General features: G+C 38.4%; 1 protein-coding gene across 1 annotated transcript in view; it reads left to right on the top strand.

Moving 5' to 3' along the window:
- dazl (deleted in azoospermia-like) overlaps window positions 1-25,908 on the top strand; it is a 74,374-nt gene that overhangs the window by 22,507 nt on the left and 25,959 nt on the right. Inside the window, exons 4-9 of the mRNA XM_052016576.1 lie at window positions 534-588; window positions 10,594-10,660; window positions 17,367-17,494; window positions 22,321-22,401; window positions 22,732-22,782; window positions 23,890-24,012. Of these exons, the coding sequence (XP_051872536.1) occupies window positions 534-588; window positions 10,594-10,660; window positions 17,367-17,494; window positions 22,321-22,401; window positions 22,732-22,782; window positions 23,890-24,012 (505 nt within the window). The remainder of the gene's footprint in view (window positions 1-533; window positions 589-10,593; window positions 10,661-17,366; window positions 17,495-22,320; window positions 22,402-22,731; window positions 22,783-23,889; window positions 24,013-25,908) is intronic.

Genomic DNA, 25,908 nt, shown 5'->3' on the forward strand with positions numbered 1-25,908 from the left:
TCCCAGAGTACATTGCTTCTTCTGTATTTTGCCCTGATTAACATGCTTTTGCTATTCATGTGTTCTCATTTTAAACCTATAGATATTTTTCAAGATTAAAAAAAGCCTGAGAAGTTAGACTGCAAAATTCAAAAGAATTCTTTCTATTGGGCATGTTTGCCTTGGGATAGTCCACTTGAGAAACTTGGACACAAATCTCTCAACATTGCTGCACTCTTGGAGATGCTTTTTAGGATAAAATGTTAAACTTTGGTTCTGTCTTCCCTCTGGTATATTTAACAAAAAACTGAGGTGTTGAAAAGAAGTGCAGGGGACTTCTGGTTCCCTATTCAATTTTTCTGCTTCAGCATCATTCTGTGTAAATTAAGTGCCATAGCCATGTTTCCTGCTTTGCAGCAGTGGTTACATTTGAATGATTTTTGGAAGTAAAGCAGCTTGTCTTGAATTTGTGCATGGAATCTGAAGATTGGCCCTTTTTAATGTGATACTAATAGTTCTAATCATGAATTTAAGCCAGCTTTCTTTTTATACAGATATGGCTTTGTCTCATTTCACAATGATGTGGATATACAGAAAATTATTTCTGAAGTAAGTGAAGTTTATCCACAAAGATTATTTAAAGTATTAAAGTTTAACTATGGTTTAAAGTCTGCAGTATGTTTGATCTTTTATCAAATTACAATTATTTTGTTGGGGGGAAAAAAAGTAATTAAACATTGCCATTAATTGTTAATTTTGCACTCTAGATGTGGTACACTTCCTGAGACTGCATGTTTAAAATTAATCAGGATAGTCGATTAATCACTTTTGGGGGGGGGGGGGAGGGTGGAAGAGAGAGAAACAATTCTTCAATTCATTTTCTAGTTGAAATTGAAAATTGAGATGTACTAGATTCATTTCAAAGGAAATAGATTTTGTTGAAATTAGACTCCATCTTTAAAGGAGCTACGCTTTCAATAAAATTTTGAATTTGATCCCTACTAACTAGGTAGCCTAGAGTTGCACAGATTTCTTCCTTCCAAAATTGGACACACACTACAGAGCCTTATTCAACTGGGCACTGTCCTACTCCTCTCTCTAAAGCCTGCACAAAGTACTTCTAATTCTGTTTGAAGTTGTTATTTACTTTACCATCATTTTAAGCAGTACTTTCCAGATTATCATTAACTTATTGCTTATTTCCCTTTCCTTGGCACATTTGGTTCTCTTGGGAAATATTTGAACCTATGTACTTGTTAATGACTTTAAAACAAAAAAAAATGAGCAGGAGGGTCTTTGGTCTCTCAAGCCAGCTCTGCCTTAATCTTGTTTTCTTTCCAGATCCCCACAAACCATGATTATTAACAAGCAACCAAAACACTTGAATATACTCCTTAACTCAGCATCCATAGCCTTGGAATCAATTTGCTGAGTCTTTTTTGAACTGCTTACACTGCAAGTATATCATTAAGGAGATCCAAGTTTTATGCAGTGTGCCAGGTGTGGTGTACTGTAATAGCAAGACTGCTTTATTCTTTTGTTCCATCCCCATTCAGTAAAGACCAATATTTCATTTTTCTCAATTACTTGCTGTGCTGCATGCTAACATTGCTTCTTTGTACATTGTTGATCTCTGAACATCATTGAAAAGCCTAATGCCATTTGTTTTCTTATTCCTTCCTAAGTGGATGACCCCACTATTAATCAAATTCCTTAATTTAAGGAACAATACAGAACATGAACAGGCCCTTTGGCCCACAGTCTGTGAGGACCATGATGCCAAATTAGACTAACCCTATCTGTCTTCATATAATTTAACATCACTCCATTCCCTGCCTATTCATATGCCTGTCTAAATGCCTCTTTTAATATTGTTATCATACCTGATTCCACATCTCCCTGGCAGCACATTCCAGGCACCTACCCCTGTGTGTATGTATGTAATAAAACTTGCCTTGCACATCTCCTCCTTTAAATGTTTCTTCTTCTCCACCCCCCCCCCCCCCCCCCCAGTTTAAAGCCATGCCCTCTAGTATTTGACATTTCTGCCTGGTTTGGGGGTGGGGGGGGCAGGGTGGAAGAGAGAGACTCTACCTACCCTAATAATTTTATACATTTCTATCAAGTCACCCCTCAGCATCTAATGCTCCAGAGAAAACAATCCAAGTTTGTCCAGCCTCTCCTTATAGCTAATACTCAACAATCCAGGCAACATCCTGGTGAACCTCTTCTGTGCCCTCTCCAAAGCCATGTCATCCTTCCTATAATATGGTGAACATAATTGCACACGGTATTTCCAACTTTTATACTCATTGCACCAACTGATGAAGGCATGCTTGCCTCCAGCTGCCTTTACTGCCCTATCCACTTCTGTTGCCACTTTCAGAGAGCTATGGGCTTGCGCCCCAAGATCACACTGTACATCAGTGCTCTTAAGGGTCCAGCCACTTACTGTATACTTTTGCAATTGACTTCCCAAAGTGCAACACCTCACTTCTGGATTAAACCCCATCTGCCATTTTTTCCACTCGTATTTGCAACTGATGTATATCCTGCTATATACTTTGACAATCTTCCTCCCTATCCAGAGGTCCCAATACTGATCCCTGTAGAACACCACTGGTCACAGACCTCCAGTCAGAATAACACCCCTCCAACCATTACCCTCAGTCTTCCTTGGTGAAGCAATTTTTGAATCCAATTGTCAAATCACTGCGGATCCTTTTGTGCCTTTTTTTGGATTGGCCTACTATGGTCTTGTCATAAGCTTTACTAAATTCCACATGGACAGCATTCACTGCCCTACCCTTGTGAATCATCTTCATCACCTCAAACTCTCAAGTTCATAAGACATGAAATCTCCTACACAGTCATGTTGCCTATCCCTAGTAAGTTTATGCTTTTCCAAATGTGAGTAAATCCTATCCTGAAGGATCTTTAGTAATTTCCCTACACTCACTGCTCACTGGTGTATAATTTCCTGAATTATCTCTCTTGCCCTTAAAGGAACAACATTAGCTATTCTCCAGTCCTCTGAGACCTAGTCTATGGATAAAGAGCAAATAATCTCTGTCAAGGTTTTAGCAATCTCTTTTCCTGCCTCTCTCAGTAACTTGGGATAGATCCCATCAGGCCCTGGGGACTTATTCACCTTTAATGTTTTTCAAAAGACCAATATCTTGCTGATATCAGTTTGTAATAGAATATCAGCATACCTCTCCCTGATCTTGCTATCCTCCCTGTCCTTCTCCATGGTGTATAACGATGTGAACTTGTTTATTACCTTGCCCCCTTTCTCTAGCTCCAAGTATAAATTTCCCTCCTTATCCTTGAGTGGCCCTACCCTTTCCCTAGCTATGCTCTTGTTTTTTAATGGATGTACTGTATAAGATGCCTTTAGATTTTCCTTGATCTATCTTGCCAAGGACATTTCATGACTCCTTTTTAGCCCCTCTGATTTCCCCGTTAAGGTTCTTTCCTGCCTCTATTTTTCAAGGGCCTTTTCAGATTTCAGCTTCTTAAACCTTGCATATGTTTTATTTTCTTTTTGACCAACTTTGCAACAAAATTGAAAATATTCAGGAATTTAGTTGTTATCTGTAAAAAGGGTTAAGTTGTGGATGTTGTTTTCTTGCTAGACTTGTGTAGTTTTTTCTCTCTACTGTTGGATCTGCTTTAAAGCAGTTTTTAAAAAAAAAACTGCTTGTTGCAGAGGTTACAACACAGGAGGCCATTAAGCCTTTGCTGTCTGGGTCAACCCTATGCATAATGACCAAGTACAAATTGCTGCCACTTTGAAAAACACCTTGAAGTTCTGTTCCTCTCGCTGTGCATCTTTTACTTGTTTACTCTGGTTTCTTTGTCCCTCGTCTTTAAGGTGTTGACCAAAACCCTTTTGTAGTCACGTTGCTTTCCCTTAAAGTGAATCTTGCTCCACCTTATTCCACAGGAATTCCAACTGAAATTCCACCCATGATCAGATGTGTCCAAACTATCCAGTCTTTCTGATATTACTGCTCTCATCGAATCCTGAGATCCATGCTTAGTGCCAGGGGTTGGCACATGATGCTCTTGACTCCTTCCTGCAAAAGTACTAACTTGCTTTATCTGAAAGCTGTCCCAGTCTGCATATCCAGATTTTGTCCTTCACTGCTTTAGTGTTTCCTTTCTTTTGACATTTGTATATCACAAACTTCAATTCTTCATTTCTTTTGCTCTTCAGATTCCTCTTACTGCTTCATTTTTCTTTAATTACACCTCCTGTTCTCTCCTCATCCCCACTTCAGTTGCACTCTGTACTTTTACTCTACCTTCTAATATTCCCATCTCTTCTCCTACCCTACCCTACCCCACCCCACCCCCAAAGATACCAAATGACCAGTTCACTGCTTTATTTCCCATTGCATCTGTCATTGTAATGTCTTTGTAGCTCAGCGTGATATTGAACTCTTCTCCAGATGATGTCTTTTGTCTTGGAGCAGGAAACCTCATCCAGACTGGACTCTTTTCCCCCCTGTATATCCAGAACTCCGGATGCAATTGGAAACCTTCTGGAACGCTCCTCTAGATCTATTTAATTTCATTTGTTCTGTTACCCTTTCAGTTCTGTTGCCTTTTATTCATTCTCAGCTAACCCTCTCTCTGAACTTGCAGCATTTACTCGCCAACCCCAACACATTTATCAAACTTGTGATTTGGTGAACTGACTTCTACCTTGCAGAAGCCAGATGTCAGTTCTGTGACATTTCTTTGTATCTCCCCACTGGACAATGACCTTGTCAATGAACATGAACCTTTTTATTCTAGATGGTCACTGATTTTGTTTCTTCATGAGATCTTCCCTCCACTGTTTCCAGCCTCATTGTCTTCCCAAATCAGCACAGCCTACTTACAGCTCCTCAAGATTCATGAGCCGCACTACCCTAGTAGACTTCTTGTATCAGTCTGCTTTTGCTCCACAGTGTTTCTTCCAACATGATGCTTCATTTTCCAGTCCTTTGCCGTTTACATCTAAGTGGAATCTTTGTCAAGTACATTCTTAGTGGTTGAACAGCTGCTCCCTGCCTATGCTTGCTGAAGTTGGAGAAGGAGAATTCAGGATGGTGTTGAGAATCCTGAAATCAACAGTGGGAGTACAAAGACCCTGAGTAAGCAGTGAAAGGAGAAGACCACCTCAAGCTACCCAAATCTCTGCCTTATCGGTCACCACCTGCCCCATCTGTGGTAGAGTGTGCATTCCCCCATTGTACTTGTTAACTACCTTGGAATCCACAACAGGAGTGGATGCAAGTCAGTCTTTATTCCTTGGGGACTGCTGAAGAAGAGCAACATCTGTGATACCCCTGATGCCCTTCTCCACTTTGACAGTTTCCTGGTCTTAGCCAGCTCATCTCTAACAGGATCATCCAAACCATCTTTTATTTGTTTTATTGGTGCTGCTTCCTGCACTTGTGCAGAACTTTAAATTGTACTACCTTTTTGCTGCCAACTTCCACCCCATTCTCGCTTTCACAGTCCATATTTTTCTTCCCTTCCCTTTGACTTTCTCCGTTTCAACCTAGGTTGGCTATTACAAGTCAAGCAATTGCACCCATAATTATTCCCTTCAACCTACTTTCTGTAAGAACTCCATTCCATTTTCCCAAATTCTGTCTCTGGTGAGTCCTTGTGACTTTTAAGATCTCTTCCTTTATCTTCAACCAAAGTTAACAAGGCTTTTAGCGATGTTTTCTCTATTTCATGCACATCTACTCTTAACTCTTTTCTCAGCCAGAATAAGTTCAGGGTTGCTCTTGCCATCTACTTCCAACCCTCCAGCCTCCACATTTGAATCATCTTCTTCTGTAATTTCTACCACCATTTAACTCCCTTTATTCTTTTCTTTTATTCCAAAAGGATTGTTCTCATTGACTCCTTGGTCCCATCTCCACCAACATTATCTCTTTTGGCACATGCCCATCTAGTCATAGGAGATGCAACACCTGTCATTTAACCTCTTCTCACCATCCAGGGACCCAAACAGTCCTTTCACGTAAAGCAAAGAATCATTTGCAGTTCTTCCAATCTAATAGATTGTATTTAGTGCTCAGTGTTGGAACCAAACACACATACTGGGTGAATTCTTTGCAGAGCCCTTGCATTTATTCTGCAAGGATGGCTGAACTTCCACTTCTCCATTCCTCTGTCCTACTCTCACTTTGATCACTCTTCAGTATTCTACATTGCTCCAATCATGTCCAGCTTGAATATTTTTCAGCTCATTATGTAGCCCTAGGAGGCTGGTATTGAATTTAACAACTTTGAAATACTACTTTCTTTTCCCCCCTCTGAATGTGGTTGTACCTGTTCTTTTTTTGTCTCTGCTAGTTTTAAAAATAATTGTAACCTTGACAGTTTTGATTAGTCCCTTACCACATATTCACTCTGTTCTATCTTCCTCTCAGAAACGTAAATACAGTTGTTTTCTTAATTTGCCAATTTTGCTGAAGGGTTGGTGACCTGAAACATTGACTTAATCACCTCATGGCTATTGCTTGACCTGCTGACAGCTTCCAGCTTTTTTTGTTTTGGATTTCCAGCACTTCCCAATTACTACACAAGCAATCTATGTAGTCTAATTTTCCCACCTAGTCATAGTTGTACAGCACAGACAAAGACCCTTGCGGCCCAGTGTGTCCATGTAGACCAAAATGAATATTCAAGCTAATCCCATAACCCTCTCAAACTCTTGTCATCCATATAACTGTCCACTACTACTTAGTGTACCTGCCTCAACCACTTCCTGGCAGCTGGTCCTATATATCTACCACCTGCTGTGTTTGTAATTTAAAAAAAGTTGCCCTTCAGTTTTAAGGTTATTAAGGTGAAAGGTTTAATAAGGACCTATGTCCTCTGGTTTTCGCTTTTTTTTTTCCCCCCAACCCTGGAAAAATGACCACTCACCCTATCTATGCCCTTCATGATGTGATGTACCTCTGAGATCATCCCTTGGTCTCCTATACTCCAAGGAGTAAAGACCCAACCTGTCTAACCACTCCCTATAATTCAGACTTTTTTTTTGCACTCTTACCAGTTTAATCACTTCCTTACTATAACAGGGTGACCAATACTGAAAATACTTCAAGTGTGGCCTCTCCAACATCTTGTACAATTGCAACATAATCTCCAAACTTCTATATTCAATGCCCTGACTGATGAAGGCCAGCATGCCAAAAGCTGCCTTCATTGCCCTGTCTACCTGTGATTCCACTTTAAGGGAACTATCCACCTGTACTCTATGGTCCCTCTGTTCTACAACAGTACCCAGAGCCCTTCCATTTAATGTAAAGTCCTACCTTTGTGTCCTTCCAAAATGTAACACTTCACACTTGCCTGAATTAAATTCCATTTGCCATTTCTCAGTCCTCCACCCAGCTGATCAAGATCCCGCTACAACTCTTGAAGCTCCTCTTTGCTGTCTACAACACCACTTATTTTAGTGTCGTCATAGTATCACGCACTCCCCATAACCATGCACTTTTTCTTTTCTCCCAACTGTTGGTGTTTTTCCTTGTGTTGCTATTATGGGTCTTTTGGTGATTATCTCCATCCTTTTTCCTCTGGTTCTTGATTCCTCTATCAATGGGAAGTTTATCTCTAAATACAGTCTAGACTCTGATTTTCTTTTTCTAAAAACCTTTATCCTTTCTCCCCCTTGTAACTTTCAGGGAGAACAACCCTAGATTCTCCAGTTCATCTCTGTAACTCAAGTCCCTTGTCCCTGGGACCACTTTTGTAGATCTTCTGCACCCTCTCCAAAGCCTTCATGTCTTTCTGAAATTGTGCCCTCTGGCTTATTATCCTCTTTTCATTCTTTGCACAAAGTTTTTATAGTGCTTCCCATTTCATAGCATAAAATTAATCTGCCATTTGCCTGCTTGTTCTGACAACTTGTCTACTAGAAGTCTGTTTACTGTTCATAATTCAGCTCTGCCTCTGGGTGTCATTTGAAAATGTGAACACTTTACACCAAGTCATTACTTTTTAATATTTTCAAACTAGTTTTTTAATAGAAAGGAAAAGCAGTGGTCCATTTGCACTACCACAATTCCATTGTACACTATTCTCCAGTCTGAAAAACAGGTTTTGCACAATTTCCTCTTACTTTATTTTTTTGTGTTTCAACAGCCCCTATTCATTCTCTGATAATCAATCTTGATGAAAAGTCTATTACATGTCACTTCATCAGATGCCTTTTAGAAGACAAGTTATGCCATCAACTTGAGATTACTAGAAGGGGGGGGGGAAATCAAATGTTAAAATGAAAGGTCATCAGTCTGAAACATGTTCTCACTTGGAGCAGATTTCCTTGCATGGAAGTTGGCCTTTCTCCAACTGAGCATTTAGTGTTCCACATAGTTTTCCATAGCAACTCCAAATGTGATAGTGATCTCTGGAGACACAGCTATCCACTGAAATTTACTATAAACCCACCAACTCCCACAGCTACTTAGACTCTTGTAAGGATTCTATCCCTTTCTCCCAGTTTCTGTCTCCGTCACATCTGTTCTCAAGATGAAGTCTTGCTTTCTAGGGTATCTGAAATGTCCTCCTTTTTCAAGAAGCATAGTTTCCCTTCTGCTGTGGTTAATGGAGCCTGCTCTTGCATCTCTTCTTGAAGTACTGCTCTCACCACACCTCTGTTCAGACAATAGAGAGTTCCCCTTGACCTCGCCTCTTTGCCCTATGAACCTCTGCATTCAGCATATCATCCTTCTTCATTTTGCCAGCTGCAACGAGATCCTACCACCAGCCACATCTTCTCCATACCACTTCCTCAGTGACTCCCTTGTCTGCTCATCCTTCCCTGAAACCCAGCACTTCCCCTGCAATCACAGGAGGTGTAACACTTGTTCTTCCAGGGACCCAAACAGCCCGTCCAGGTGAGGACCCCTGCCCTCCCCTCCAGCCCTTCCATTTTTGTCCCCTTCCCACCACCATCCCCTCACCTCATCACCCATCTTTCTGCTTCTGGTTCCATCCACCCACTACACACACTGCAAAAGCATCCTTCTTTTAAAGGAGAGCACTGCTGTGTTTACAGTATTGCATATGTGGTCTCAACAATATCCCATTTAACGCAAACACATTAAGAGATGAGAGACCTTTATTAGTCACATGTACATCGAAACGCACAGTGAAATGCATCTTTTTTTCGTAGTGTTCTGGGGGTAGCCCACAAGTGTTGCCATGCTTCTGGTGCCAACATAGCATACCTGCAACTCCCTAACCCATATGTCTTTTTTTGGAGTGTGGGAGGAAACCCATGCAGATGTGGGGAGAACATACAAACTCCTTACAGGTTTCCAGTCACAAAAACCATCCACTACCTGTGCTTCCTATCACTAAGCCAATTTTGGATCTAATTTGCCAGCTTGCTGTGGATCCCATGATTCTAACCTTTGGATTAGTCCCTAATGTCAGACTTTACTGAAGTACATAATCTCACTGACCTCATCAAATACACTTCGTTATCTATTTGAAAAATTCAATTAAATTGGTCAGATGGAATCTTCCCCTAACAAAGCCATGCCTTTCCAAGTGTAGAAAATCCCTGTATTTCAGAATTTTTTCCAATAACGTCTTTCACTCACTGATCTGTAATCATCTGGCTTATCCATGCTGTCCTTCTTAAATATAGCTTCCACATTTGCTGTTCTCCAGTCATCTGGCATTTCACCTGATTTAAAAATCTCTCAGGGCCCCAGCAGTTTCCTCCCTTGCTCCCAGAGCAGCCTGGGAAACATCTCATTGGATGCTGGGGATTTATCCACCTTTGAGCCCAAGGCATCCAATTCTTCTCCTTTTCAATGGTAGCTTGTAGAATTTCATCATCCCTCTCTGAATTCTCCAACTGCATTATCCTTCAGTGAGTACAGGTGAGAAATAATCATTTAAGACCTCAATAGACATTTTTTTGTATTCCTGATTTTGTATTCTGTTCCCTTCACCGTAAATGATATTCTGTTAAATTTCTTAATTACTTGCTGTATTTGTATATTAGTCTTTTGCAAATCAGGCACTGATTGCCAGATTCATCTGCATCTGAGTTCTGCAGGCTCCTCATTTAGGAATTGCTTTTTTTAAAAATTTCTCCTGCCAAAATGAACAATTTTGCATTTTACCACATACTCCATTTGCCATATCTTCGTCCACTCAATTATCTACAACCTATTGTAGTCTGTGTCCTCTTTGCAACCTTCCTATATCTTTGTGACATCAGCAAATTTAGCCACCACATCTTCAGTGCCTTCATCCAAGTTGCTTATTACCAAAAACTCAAGTTGAACCTGAAATTATTGGGATATTCCTTCCTTCCTTTATAAACAACTTATCTATTCCTAGTGAAACAGCATGGATATTTTCATTTAATAAGGAATTTGTGGTATAATTTTTTGTTTCTCAGATGAATGTTGTTGAATGAATTTAGGGGTAGGTGAGAACTTCTATCTCATCTAGTACTCCATGCAAATTACTTTAGTTGCATTGCTAGATATCCTGGGAAATGGAGTGCCATTTGTAATTCACTCTGTTGTGCAGCGGTTCAGGGTGTGAAAATGTATTTTTTGCTTATAGTCGCAGATTAACTTCAAGGGGAAGAAATTGAAGATAGGACCGGCAATCAGGAAGCAACAGGATTCATGTAAGTGGAATTCTGCCTTAAACATGTCAGATTATACACTTTCCATATGTTATTGAAAATAGACAATGTTTCTCTCTTTGGGGCCAATTGCTTCGATTGGGTCACTTCGATTGACAACTCACTTTTTTAATAAGAATTCCCACTTTCTTTAATGACTCCATTTAAGATTTTAGGACGTTAGCTTAAGTATGGATATTACAGTTCTGTCATATCTTTTTCAATCTTTTTATTAATTTTCAAATTAATACATATAACATCGGCAATTATACATGTAATACAAAGAGATCGGGAGGATAATCATGACATATAGTCATAAAGAATAAAAAATATATTCTAGGCCCCACAGTTTCCTAGTAAATGATTATATTACAAAAAGAATCAAGAGGAGAAAAAATCTATTGTATTAAAAAAAACAAATCAAAAAATTATAAGTAATAAAATGAAACAAACTTAAAAGAAAATTTCAAAAGAAAAAAAACGACTGATATTTCTAGCTGAACAAAGAGCATTATTATGTCGTCAACTCCGCTCCTCCAAGTTCAAAGATTATTGAAAAGGGATCTATATCGTATGAAAATATTGAATGAATGGACTCCAAACCCTCAAATTTAAGCGCAGAATCAACAGTGCCACTCCTAATTTTTTCTAAGTTTAAGCATGATGTAGTTTGAAAAAACCATTGAAATGTAGTGGGAGGTATTGGATCCTTCCTTTTAAACAAAATGGATTGCTTGGCCATTAATGTAACAAAGACAATCGTATGACAAGCAGCAGCAGATAAGTGGTCAGATTCCATCATTGGTAGCCCAAAAATTGCAGTGATTGGGTGAGGTTGTAAATCAATTTCATTACATCTGAAATAATGTTAAAAATGTCTTTCCAATATTTTTCCGAAAGAGGACAGGACCAAAACATATGTGTCAGGGAAACTACCTCTGAATTACATCTGTCACATATAGGATTTATATGATGATTAAAACAGGCTAACTTGTCCTTCGACATATGGGTCCTGTGAACCACGCACGGCACAGTAGCGTAGCGGTTAGCGCGACGCTATTACAGTGCCAGTGATCGGGGTTCAATTCCCGTCGCTGTCTGTAAGGAGTTTGTGCGTTCTCCCGTGTCTGCGTGGGTTTCCTCGGGGTGCTCTGGTTTCCTCCCACATTTTAAAGACGTACCGGCAGGTTAATTTGGGTTTAAAATGAACAGTGCAGACTTGTTGGGCTGGAAGGGCCTGTTACCACGCTGTAAATAAAATAAATTAAAAAAAAATTGTATCAAAGAGTGTCTGGCACACATTGAAGATGTATTAACTAATTGAAAAATTTTCTTCCAGGTCTCTGTGGGTAAAGGTATCTGGAGTTCTCTTTCCCATTCATTCTTAATTTCTCAAGTGTCTCGGGACATATTTTCATAATTAGATCATAAATTATTGTTATCAAGCCCTTCTGATAGGGATTAAAGCCTAAAATTTTTTCCGTAATTTCAATTTTATATGGAGTTGGAAAAGAAGGCATAGTAACTTTTAAATTTCTAATCTGTAAGTATCAAAAAGTGTGATCTAGGCAAAGTGTATTTATTAGACAACTGTTCAAAAGATGAAAAAACAGTTATCAATGAATAAATCATGGAAACATGTTATTCCCTTCATTTTCCATACAGGAAAAAGCTGAGTCGATTCTGGATGGTTGAAAGAAAAAAATTAGATTGGGGCTTGATAAGTTAAATTTATTCAATTCAAAGAATTTATGGAATTGAAACCATATTCATATTGTATTTTTAACTATTGGGTTAGTCATATGTTTACTCAATTTAGTAAGTGCAAAAGGGAGTAAGGCTCCTAAAATAGAAACTAATGAAAATCCTTGCACTGATTCATACTCAAGGTATACCCATTTGGGACATCTTGTGCCCAAAAAATTAAATATCTGATATTAATTGCCCAGTAATATAATCTAAGGTTAAGCAAAGCCATGCCACCATCCTTTTTTAATTTTTGTAAATATTTCTTTCTTAACCTTGGGTTTTTATTCTACCATATATATGAAAGAATTTTAGAATCAATAGTGTCAAAAAAAGATTTCAGCATGAAAGTTGGAATCGCCTGAAATAGATATAGAAATGTTGGTTAAAATATTCATCTTAACTGCATTAATTCAGCCTATCAATGATAGAGATAATGGGGACCATTTCATAAACAATTGTTTAATGTGATCAATTAAAGGTAACAAGTTAACAATTTTAACACCCAAATACATAAAATGGTCTGTTACTAATCTAAATGGTAATTGCCTATAAATTGGGGTTTGCATATTTAGTGGAAAGAGTTCACTCTTAAGATTTAATCTATAACCTGAAAAAAAAACACTAAACTGAGCAAGCAGTGATAATACTGCAGGGATGGATTACTCTGGGTTAGAAATATAAAGTAAGAAGTCATCTGCATATAGAGATACCTTTATGAATCCCCTGTCCACATGTGATACCAAATATGTTAAAAGAATCCCGAAGGGCAATTGCCAAAGGTTCCAAAGCAATATCAAATAATACAGGACTTAGAGGGCAACCCTGTCTAGTACCTCAAAAGCCTGAACAGAGGGGATCTCTGATTATTAGTAAGTATCGAAGCCATAGGCGTATGATAAATCAATTTGATTGCAGATATAAAATTGGGACTAAAATGAAATTTCTCGTGTATTAAATAAATATTCCCATTCAACTTTATCAAACGTCTTTTCAGCATCTAATGAAATAACACATACTGGAATTTTGGATGAGGGGATATATATAATATTCATTAACCTCCTAATGTTAAAATGCAAATAACGATTCTGGATAAATCCTGTCTGGTCAGAGAATTCGTGGAAGAACCTTTTCCAATCTAGAAGCCAATATTTAATAAAGAAATGTGTCTATAAGATGCACATTCAGTGGGATCTTTATCCTTTTTAAGAATTAAAGAGATAGTAGCTTCATAAAAGGATTGTGGTAGTTTACCCACTGATAGGGCATCTTTAAAAAAATTTTCCTAACCAGCGAGAAAACTCAAAAGGATTTTAAAAATTTGACTGTTTACCCATCAGGACCAGGTGTTTTATCCAAATTCATTGAAAAAATTGCTTTCTTCATTTCTTCCTCTGAAATGGGTGCATCTAATATTGAACGTTCATTACATGATGATTTTGGAGTCTTCAGGTCCCTTAAAAATTCGTGCATTAATGTAGAATCCTCGGAATTCTGATTAGTATAAAATTCTTAAAGATTTATTAATTTGTTCATGGTCCACTATATAGTTACTATCTGGTTTACGAATTTTAATAATCTGACGCTTGAAGCAGCTTTCAGTTGGTTGGCAAGCAATCTACCAGATTTGTCACCATGTATATAAAACTGACTAATCTTGCAATAGAGAAGGATTGAATCACCACTGTCTGACACCAGAAGGGTACATCTGCTAATTTAATTGATAATTTGAATGGTGCATGATCAGAAATGGCAATTGCATCATATTTACAGTCAATAATAAATGGAGCTAATCTAGCATTGGTGGTAAATGATCAATCCTCGAGTAATCATGATAAACATGAGGAAAAAAAATAAATTCTTTATCATATGGGTGTAGAAATCTCAACATCTAAAATTCCAGAATTAACTAAAAAGGAATTAATAAAGACAGTTTGGAAGTGCAGGATTCAACACAGATCTATCCATTGGAGGGTTTAAACCACAGTTGAAATCTCCACCCATAATTAAAGTATATTCGTTTAAATTGGGAAAAGATGCAAATATGTTTAAAAGGATTCAGGATGATCAACATCAGGTGCATAGACATTAACCATAACAACATTTTTATTATGAAGTAAGCCAGTAATTAATAAAAATCTACCATTCGTGTCTGAAATTATCTCATGATGAACAAATGAAACTGAGGAGTCTATAAAAATAGACTCCTTTCACCTCTGCTTGTGAATTAGAATGGAACTGTTGACCCCTCCAAAATCTAAAAAAGCGTTGATTATCCTCTCTCCTAATGAGTCTCCTGCACAAAAATAATCTGAGCATTCAGTCTATAAAAACTTTAAAGACCTTGTTGTGCTTAATTGGATTATTTAAACCATTCGTATTCCAGGAAACAAAATTAATCATCTTATCCATTTTAATAGACTAAAAATGTATGTAAAGGGTTAACCTTGCTGTACAGGAGGCTCATTAAAAGTAAGAGGAAAAAAAGTTCAGAGGAGCCAGATATGACAAGAATTCCGACATATTTGTAGTTCATCAGTCCAGAGGAGGAAAAACTAACCTAAAAATGGCCCCACCGCCACCCACAAACCCAAAAAGTGGCCAATCGGAAGCCAGAAAGCTATCTACTAGTTTGAATACCCCCAATTCTATTGGTCGCAAGTCTCCAAAATTGAAAAGAATGTAAACCACCATTTATAGTCAAACAAACTATCGAAAAACCCAAAATAAATTTACTGAACTATAAGAAAACTTGTTGAAAGTTAAACAAAAGCAAAGGATATTAACAGTCAACATTTAAGAAATACAGTTTTATAATTATTTTTAAAAAATCAATCACTTTGTCAAGTTCTTGATTATTATTAAAACAGAGCATTAAACAAAAATATTGAACTAAGATAATAGAAAAAGGAAAAGAATCATTAAGTATGATAGGTGTCCATGTTCCAGAACCAAGCAGGAGAATGTTAACGAAAGAAAAAAGTATCTCCAAAGTTTGGAGGAGTCAAATCTGAAAGTTATCTCTTACTTAATAGACCAAATAAATATTGAATCAAGGAAGAAAGCATTTCTTAACCCTCTAAAATTGAAGGCTAGTCCATGAGAAAATCTTCGGCTTCCTTGACAGAGGTAAACCATTTATGAGATTATCGGGTAATGTAATTCTCAGCTGTGCTGGAAATAATAATGCTGGATGGTAATTGCTTTGATAAAGACATGAAATAACTGGTTTGCAACTCAGTCTATCGTTCATAACTTCTGGGGTATAATCTTCAACCAAACAAAACTTCCACTGTTTATATTGAATCATTCCACGACGACGAGCAGTTAAAATCAAATGTTCTTTCATACTCGCGTAAAGAAATCTCAATATTACTGGCCATGGTTTTTGCCCTGGCGGAGGCTCTGGTCTTGTTGCTCAATGAGCACGATCAAGAATAGGCTGAGCAGAAAACACTCCAGAGCTAAACACATTGACCAGAAGTTTAGAAATGAATTCAGTGGGGTTGCCAGTTTCAGCGTTCTCTGGAAATCTGATTCTTGCATTCCTTCTCCGACTGCGACTCTAAGTCAATAATCCTGTTTTTGCTGTTCCAGCTATTGTTTGGTCGTAATTAAATCTTTTTCCAGTGAGTTCAGTCTGCAATCTCTCTTTTCACCAGCTTGATCCAGCTCAGCAATTAATTGCTGCTGTTTAGTGTTTTCCTGAATGAGTGTATTTTGTCTATCTTCAATGTCCTTTAGAAGTGTTTCCAAATCAGCAAATCTTTGATCAAGCTTTTTATCCAGTTTGGAAATAGCTTCCAAAGTAGGTTGAGTCTCCACTATTCTTGCTATTAGCTCCAGCTTTGGATCTGGTATTCATTTTGACAGATAAAAATCAAAATTAATCTTGTAACAGTATTATAAAGTCTTATTAAAGGGTGGTACATGACAGTTAGATGGAGCAGAGCCAATATGTCTTACTCCATGAGGTGCCACCAATAGACTCCAGTTCTGTCATATCTTAGACATTTTTCTCGATGTGGGGAGTGCACAATAGTAACTTTGCTTTTATCAAATACAAAAATGTTTTCAATATTCCCTTTCCTGTGTGCATTGGTACCTTGACTCAGGATGATTCCAGGATTGAGGGTGCTAATGGAATCAATGGTGAAAGGAATCATACAGCCTGTTTGGTAGGGAATCAACTTTTTGATATACAGCCAATCCATGCATTGTGGAAGACTTGTTTCCAGAAAATCGTTGGTATCATGATTCTCCGTAACGTGAAACCCTAGTTCCCATTGAATCCCGTGTTATAAGTGGAGATGTGATCTGACAAGATCTTTTTCTCCCAACAGAAAAAGTACTGGAGCTGGTTTATAACTGGGGGCTACTTGTCAGTTTCCAAAGCAAATCTCTTGAGTGGCCAGCAGCTGCATTTGGAGATGCAAGCAATTGCAGACGTTGTAATGTGGAGCAAAAAGTGAACTGAAGGGTGATGGGTAGAGACAGATGAGAAGAGAACAGTTTAGGGGTGGGGTGGGGGAGAGAGAGTGGAGAGCAGAAGAAGCCGGGGAGGGTTGTGATAGGGGGCAGCCTCTTATGACTCCACTTGTAACCTTCCAGCCTTCAGTTTGAATGGAGATGTACACCTTTAAACAACTATTAAATATAGGTAAGATAGTTTAACAATATAAACTCAAAAGCAGTAGATGATGTGGCAAACTCTTGGGGGTGAGAGGAATATGGCAATTCTATATTCTATAATTCTCTCTCTCTCTCTCTCTCTATATATATATATATATATATATATATATATATATATATATATATATATAAAATTCTATAAGGGTTAATTTCCACAACTCAAATGCCCATAATGTAGTTAAGTGTTCTATTTCCTGCATTGAGCTTTCCATTTTGCACTTTTTGTTTTGCTACTTGAATAACCTATAGTTTTTATTGTTCTGTCATCAAGATCCAATTCATTTGGTCCAGGCAAGACCAGCTCCCATTATTACATCACCAACTCCCTGTGTGTGCCAAAACACAGACACCTATTTCCAGTCTCCTGGATTTCCTGGGTCAGCTCTTCAGTATGTACAGGCAAGTTAAGGAAACTTTCTTTGTGTGCATGTTTATGCATTTTGCTGCTCTAGAAGTTTTGGTGTCTTGGCAATAGACCTGTATGCACTAGTAACAGTGAGGATTCAGAAGATTAAGGATAGACTCTGTTTTGCAAATGTCCCAACAGAATTTGTCTGTTTCATGATTTGATTGCATTTTGTAGTTTAGGAACATCATAAGTGACCAAACATAATCCCTTGTTAACATGAATTCAACCTATCTTGCTCAGTATTTGGATAGATATACTATCCTCTACTTTTCTGGCTGCTTATACCAGAGTACTCTTCAGTTAGTCACTTATAATGAGAGGCACAGAAATATCAGGTTAGTGGTGAAAAGTATCAAGGTGTTTCCATCAATGGTCTATGGATACTTTGTAGTACGTGCTAAGCAGAGTTGCACACTTTTATCACCATATGCAGTATGATGGATGATTTGGCAATCCATAAACAACAGCCAGTGCCAACAGAAATACATCAAGGAGATCTTGAGCCAGAGGTCTATTGTGCATAGCCTGACGAACTGCAGGAGGAAAAAATGGGGACATCTTTGGCATCTGTAGTCTCATCTCCCAGCTGAATAGAGAAGGCAGATCTTGCCTGCATTGGTTGTAAGGGATTTGTTAGTAGGAACACTTGTTATAAAGGAGCCTGCAACATGAAATTTTCCAGTGAAAATCACGTGACCTTACAATATCTAACATGAACATGGTACAACAACAAAGAGGTGGGGATATATGAGGAATTGAGATGTGTGTGGAGCCTGAAATAGAAATGCAGAATTATTTGAAGTGAGGGGGGGGGGGGGGGGGTGGTGGTGGTGGGGAGTAGAACAGTGGATGAGGCCAAACTATATATGGGCTAGAGTACCAAGAGTTGGAGCAAAAATAAGAGAATGGCAGGTGGGAGTACAAGGAAAACTCGGAGTACTAGTTGAATCTGGGAAAAAAAGAGAATCTAATGTTAAAGTAAATATTAAACATTAAACTAAAACTGCTGGACCAACTGGCTAGACTGTTCAGGGACACTTCCGATACCTCACTTCTGTGGGTCTGAGGTTCCTACCTGCTTTATTATGGCATCAATTGTATCAGTGCCCAGAAGAGTAGGTTGACCTGCCTCTCCTACTGTCTGGTAGTGCAGTGCATCCATCGTAATGAAGTGCTTCAAGAAACTGGTTGTGGCTCGATCAACTCCTGCCTCAGTAAAGACCTGGACCCACTTCAATTTGCTACTGTCACAACATATCTACAGCAGGTGGTATCTCCACTGGCCCCTCTGCTCTGCATGACCAAAATGCATATGTCCAGGCTTTGTTCATTGACTACAGCTTGGTGTTTAACACTATCATCCCTCAAACATCAGGCTCCAAGACCTGGGCCTCTGCAGTTGGATCCTCAACTTCCTCACTGGGAGACCACAATTGGTATGGATCAGAGACCTCGTCTCCTCCTCAACCGACCATCAACACAGGCACACCCCAGGGCTGTGTGCTTTGGCCTGCTGCTCTACTCCATACCTGTGATTGTGTGGCTAAGCATAGCTCCAATGTCATCTATAAATTTGCCAATAACGCCACTGTTTTTGGTGGAATCACAGATGGTGAGGTGTACAGGAGGGGAAAGTAGGTCAGCTGAATTGTGATGTAACAGGACAATGTACAGGAGTGGATGGCTCTCTTCTCTGCTGGGTTGGTAACATTAGCAAAACCAAGGAACGGATTGTGGACTTTAGGAAGGGGAAGTCAGGTGAACTAGCACCAGTCCTCCTTGAAGGGTCTTTGGTGGAAAAGCATGAGCAGCTTCAAGTTCCTGGATGTCAACATCTTGGAGGATCTATCCTGGGCCCAGCACATTGATGCAACCATGAAGAACGTGCACCAGCATCTCTACTTTCTTAGATTAATGGAAAGCATTCTGACTGGTTGCATCAGGGCCTGGTATGGAAACTCAATGCCACAGGAATACAAGAGGCTACAGAGAGTGTGGACTCAGTCAATTCCATCATGGGTACTACTCTCCCCACCATCAAGGACATCTACAAGAGGTGATGTCTCAGGAAGGCAACATCCATCATTAAGGACCCTCGCCAAATGGGTCATGCCCTCTTTGCATTGCTGCCATCAGGCAGGATGGGCAGGAGTCTGAAGACCCACGCCTCAAGGTTCAACAGCAGCTTCTTCCCCACTTGCCATCAGGTTCTTGAACTGACCTAAAAGTCCCTAATTCTTTGGACTATATTTCCTTCAACTTGCACTAATGTTGATTTGTTTATTTTGTCATGCAAATTAAGCATTATTTATGTTAATTTGTTTGTCTTATTTGTAATCAGAAGCCAATTTTCTGCTGCAAGAAGCTAATTTTCATGGCATTTGTACCCTGAGTATGTATGCCCGTTGACAATAAACTTGATGTCTTTGCACATTGTCAAATTTATCTTCAACAAAAATTTGTTGAAGTGGAAAACAATTACTTATGTCATCTTAAAATATAACATCTTTATTATCCTTGTGTGAGTATGTTCTTTTTGAAAAAGAAACTGTCCTCAAATGGAAATTGAATATTTTGGGCATTGCTTTAGAATGGATGTGGAAGGTATGAAGTGGGTCCAGAGAAAGTTCTTAATAAGAATGCAGTACTTCATTTATTTACAAGAGAAACAAGAGTTGTTCTCAGAAGATTAGAGAAAATATGATTAAGATATTCGAAGTCATGAACAGTTTTGATGGAGTAAAAGGCTAATTGAATTCCTGAGAGCTGGGACATTTACATTGTGGTGCATTGCCTCCTGTACTGCAATGTTCTGATTTTCCAGTCCTGATCTTTTGAAATTGGTAATTTAACCTTTAGAAACATTTGTGCTTTAAAAGTGTAGGTTTTTTTGCTGCTTCTATGATGGATTTTGTTATGGCTAGATGTGCTGTAATTAATAACACTTGTACAGATTTAAAGTTTCACAGTGCCTTGTATAATTATACTTAATGAATAATTACTGTAAAATGACTACATAATGCTGGATCTTGGATGAACACAAAGTGTTCCATGGCTAATATCAAACTTGCAGTGGCATGAGGCATGTCTTAGTCCTTTGTCCCTCAATGATCTGGTTTAAAAAAAAAATGAAGACCAAAAGCAAACTGCAGGTACTATAAAAGGGTTAGAAATATTTAGCAGGTCAGGCAAGATTTTGTGGAGAGAAACTGTTATCATTTCAGGTCAATGATCATTCATAGGAATTGAGGAAATCCATTTTCCTTTTCAAAATGTTTGGTCTGCTCTATGGAAAAAAAAATCTTAAGCTTAAGGAAAACCTAAAATGTCTCCTAAGCTGCAGTCATTACTACTTAGTTTGCATGGAAGTAAATCATCATTGAATAGAGGCATTCTTTCCTGTTTTGGTTTAGCAGCTGTCTTTTTTTTCCCAGCTTCCTACAGGGGCAAGGGAAGAGATTGCTGGTGCCCTGACAAGTTTTTTGCATTGTCATTGCCCTTGGGTGAAGTACTGGATGACTGGGGGATAGCAAATGATGTTCCTTTATTCAAGAAGGGTAGTCAGGGATAAGCCAGATAACTACAGAAAATGAGTCTTGCATCAGTGGCAGGGGAAATTCCTTGGGGAAAGAATTCTAAGGGACAGTGCACATCTTCACTTGGAAAGCCAAGGTTTGGTAAGGGATAGTCAGCATGGCTTCGTTCATGAGGAAATCCTAATCAAATTTGATTTAACTTTTGAGGAGATAAAGCATATTTGGGGGGTGTGAGAGTGCAGTAGATGTTGTCTACGTGGAGGATTAGTAAGACCTTTAACAGGGTCTTTAATGATTGGCTGCCCAAAAGGTTAGGGTGCATGGGACCTGTGATAGGCTGGCAAAATCTGATCCAAAATTGGTAATAGGAGGCAGGGTGGTGGTGGAGGGTTGCTTTTTTTTTGAATGGAAGTCTGTGACCAGTGGTGTACCATGAGGTTTATGATATATGTTAATGTAGAGGTATGATAAGCAAGTGTGCAGGTAATGTGAAAATTGGTGTAGATCGCAGGGAAGCTTGCTAAGGCTACAGCATGATTGATCAGCTGGAAAGTTGAGTGGAACAATAGCAAATGGAATTTAATCCTGGCAAGTGCAAGGTCACGAATTTTGGAAGGACAAACAAGGGTAGGACATGCACAATAAATGATAGGGCCCTAGGAATGTTGATGAACAGAGGGACCTTTGGGTACAAATGCACAGATCCCCAAAAGTGGCAGCAAAGGTGGAAAAGGTGAAGAAGGCATATGGAATGATTGTCTTCATTGGCTGTGGCATTTTTCTTTTTTAAAAAAAAGGGGAACTGGAATGTCACATCACAATTTGATTAGGCCACACCTGGCGCATTGTGCAGTTCAGGTTGTCACGCCATAAGAAGGATGTGATTGTGCTAGAAAATGCCGAGGAGATGCACCAGTACGTTGCCTGGATTGGAGCACTTAAGTTATAAAGAGACTGGATAGGATGGGTTTGTTTCCTCTGGAGTGGAGAAGACCAAGAGGTATACAAAACTGAGGGGGATAGGTAAGGTGGATGGTAAGTGTTTTTTCTATGGTGGGGTTGGAGTACATAGGTACAATGGTGCCTGGACGTGCTGGGCCTAAGGGGCTTGTTTTCTGTGCTGTCCAACTCTGACTCTATGTACGTCATGCTTTAATATCTAATCATTAACCTCTTAAACATTTTAATTAACTTTTGGTTATAGTATTGTGATCACTAACTACTAAATTGTTCCGTATTTGTACAAAAGAGGATAAGTTAGCATGATTTTGTTCTGCAGAGCCTATACATATCCCAGTCCTCCTGCTGTGGCATTACAACAAGTCCAAGTGGGTTATCCACATCCTGTGTATAATTATCAGGTAATATTTTGTATAAGTTGATGATATTTCTGTTTGATGTACAGTACATGGTGTTGGCAGTAGTAAGAAACTTAAGAATATTTTGGATTTGATAGAGAATTTATTGGAAAGCCAGTTTGTGCTGGATTTGGGTGGAGGATTTGAGGAAGGAAAAATTATTCCTGTAAGTGGACTTTTTGGAGTGTGAAAGCAGACCTCCAGAATAGCAATTTAATAAGCTTTGGTGTTTAATATTTATAAAAAAACTACTGAATATTACACCTGCAAAACAGAAAAATGACATGATTTTCGTATGATACTTTACGTTTTACTTTTATGTGATCATTACAGGCAGCAACACAGTGGTCACCAGGGGGTCAATGGAGATGGATGATGCCTCAGGTGATGTTAATAGACAAATCTGTTAAATATATGAAGTTGTACTTTTCACTTTAAGGTGTTCTTTCCTACATATCTAGCCTAACATTTGAAAATAATTGTCAAGTAGGATTGGATATAACGACTGCAAGTTGATTAAAAATGGTGATCACTTAATATGAAGGTTCTCTACTTTTTTATGATATCTGATAATGTTGGTATTGATAATAAATTTGAATGCATTCATTTTAATTCATTTGTGAGGTGTCTTGGTTATGAAAGTAAGTGAAAGTTCACTTTGTTAGGTAAATCTATACCTGAATGACGCATGCAACTAGCCTGACTGCATCTGCAGTAATTGCGCATATAATGTAATGCTTTCTCAGTATAACAAACTGAAGGGAAATAACTTTGTGCATCTGGAAATAATTGGATGTAGCTGTCTTAAGTAAACAATACACTTAATGTGTATTAACTGAAAGCAAAATAGAGGACAGTGTGGTGCTTCATAATTTAGTATTTATATTGATTTATTACAATATCTTTTAGATTAATTTTAGTTAAATTAGAACTGGGCTTTTACTAATGTGCAGGGGAAAACTTTATATTTTTTCCATTTGCTTTGGAAGTTTTATTTGCAAAGACTAATTACTTGTCACTGGAATATATTTGGAAGGTCCATGAGAATTCTGAGGCCTATATATTCCAGTTAGTATGGAAGATGAAGTTGCATTCAAAATTCCATTGGCCCAATATTTGCTAGGTGGCAGTTTTAATTACAGAATATTTTGGGTTCTATATCGGACACTTCTAGAATTAATGTACAAAAAGAATTTTTTTTAGCAGTAAAGAAATATTGCATTCAAGCCACAGTTCTGGCTTCAATTCCTTCATTGTATTCATTGTCAAGTTTTGTTTGGCAAAGATAACACCTCCATTAATGTAATATTTGAGTATGAGCTCAAATTATTTCTAATTATTTTAGCTAATGGAACTGAGGTTGCTACATAGTTGCGTATCTTATCTTATCTTTTCTTAAGCTTGCGTGTAAAGAACTCAAATTTATTTGTAACTCCCCATTCTTCCCCCACTCACTTCCCCTTACCCCCATATCACTTCCCCCATTATTAGCCTACTACAGGGGCATACGTAAACTTTCCTTGTCCTGAAATGATTAATCCAGGAACAGTGTTTGTACAGAGGGAATGTGATGCACAGCAAACTTCAACTTCACCTCTAGACACTGTGGAAAAGGTAATTAACAAATCTAAAAATTGTTCTTGTGGAACCACATGTCAATTCTTTATTTCTTAAAACAAAAATCAACACTTTTAAGGGGAAAGTTGATGTGAATTTTAAATTATGGTGGGAGGAGGGATATCTTCCCTTAAATTTCCATTATACCTTGGTTCTGTTGTCTCTGTGTCCCTGGCTTGAATGTGAAATATTGATAATCTTGCATAATTCTAATTTTTGCACATGTAATTTTATGGTGTTAAGTATATTAGGTGGTTTTTTATATGAAATCACCTCCTATACTGCTTGAAACAAGTGAAATTTTATTTGGATTCTTTTCTCTGTCCCTTTTCCTTCATTGTCACTCCCTCTTGCCCCAACAATGCAGCTACTGGAACATGCTTATTCCTGTTTTAATTTCTTATACTCAAAATTTATTGCTTTTTGATGGGTAAAACTAATTTCCTATCCCTATTCAGCAGAGGCAGAGTTGATGTGTGTTGAACAACTACAGTCTTGTGAAATGGTGGAGGTAATTGGGGGGGAACTTCAAGATAATGACACATGGATTATGAATAAACACTAATGTAAATTCAAACCATGGTTGTATAAGACACCAAAGTAGTTATACTGGGGATGTTGTTCCTCCTTTTTAAAAGAAGGAAAAAGAGGAATTATCAAATTTAAGCTTGGTGAATTGCTGTGGTTCATTCTCTTCCCTCCTCCCACCCCCTTTCCATTTTGTTTTCAGGATAAGAATGGAACTGGAGGCCATATTTTACTAATCCTAGTTATCCAAAGAAGGTGATAATGAGTTGTGATCCAATATGGTCTTTGTGGTGATACTTCCATATTGATATCAGAAAGGATATTCCAAAATATTGACCCAGCACAGCATATGTCCAACTCTGGATAATGGGCCAACAGTTCTCATTCTATTAAAAAGTTGTTGCGGCTTCCTTAAGTTAGGTGGGGTGGTTGTTTTGTGTGGGTGGTGAGGGGAGACCCAGTGAAATGCTGTAGGGAATACTGTGGATTTTTGTGTGGTGATTTTAAAGGGAGAGCATTTTCTAGTAATAGGCTTAAATGAACTAAACCATATTGTCCAGTGGTTTCCTTGAGTAATCCTTAACTGGAGAACTAGTTTTTGGTTGAAGGAATGTTATTTCTATTTAGAACTGTTAGTGGTCCTGTTTAATTTGAAGTCTCAATATTAGTTGTCTGGAATTGATGTCAGGAGCCTCCATGGTCATTCCCAAGCTCTGGGTCATTTGTTGCTAAGAGAATATAACTTGGAGATGATGTGTCCAGGATGTCTATAAATTCTGCTATTAGGTTGAAAATCAAACTGCAGATGCTGGCAGTCAGATTAAAAAAAAATACTGAAACACTCAGTTGGTCAGGTAGTACCTATGGAAAGTTAATATTTTGGGTCAAAATCCCTTAGGCTGACAGAGTTTTGACAGGTCTACTGTTAGTTTGTTGGTTGATTACCTTGTGGACGGCTCTCAAGTATAGCACTATTTACTTATTTGTCTCCAAATGACACATCTCTTCCATTAGAGGGCATCATAGATCTGTGATCTATTTAATCATATCCCATATAAATGCAGAATTGCATTCTCTCCAATTCTCTATTTCTCCTTGCTGTCCTCTTTCACACTTCCAGCATGTGCCATTGGATGCACTGTCCTCAACAATGTCCTCTTGAACATCTGGGGAATGGTGCCTAAATTGGGATAGTGGCTTGATAGACTGGTCTTTGGTTAATGTCACAATTCCTAGGTACATATGGCAAGACAGATGTACCAGAAGTAGTGGGCCAGTGTGGTATGCAATTTAGAGAGTGACCTTGGGAATGTGGACCCCATACAATCTTAGGGTATCAGCTCAGTTGGCAAGAAATTTTCTCCA

Source organism: Pristis pectinata, chromosome 5 (assembly GCF_009764475.1).
Source record: "Pristis pectinata isolate sPriPec2 chromosome 5, sPriPec2.1.pri, whole genome shotgun sequence".
Classification (NCBI taxonomy): Eukaryota; Metazoa; Chordata; class Chondrichthyes; order Rhinopristiformes; family Pristidae; genus Pristis; species Pristis pectinata.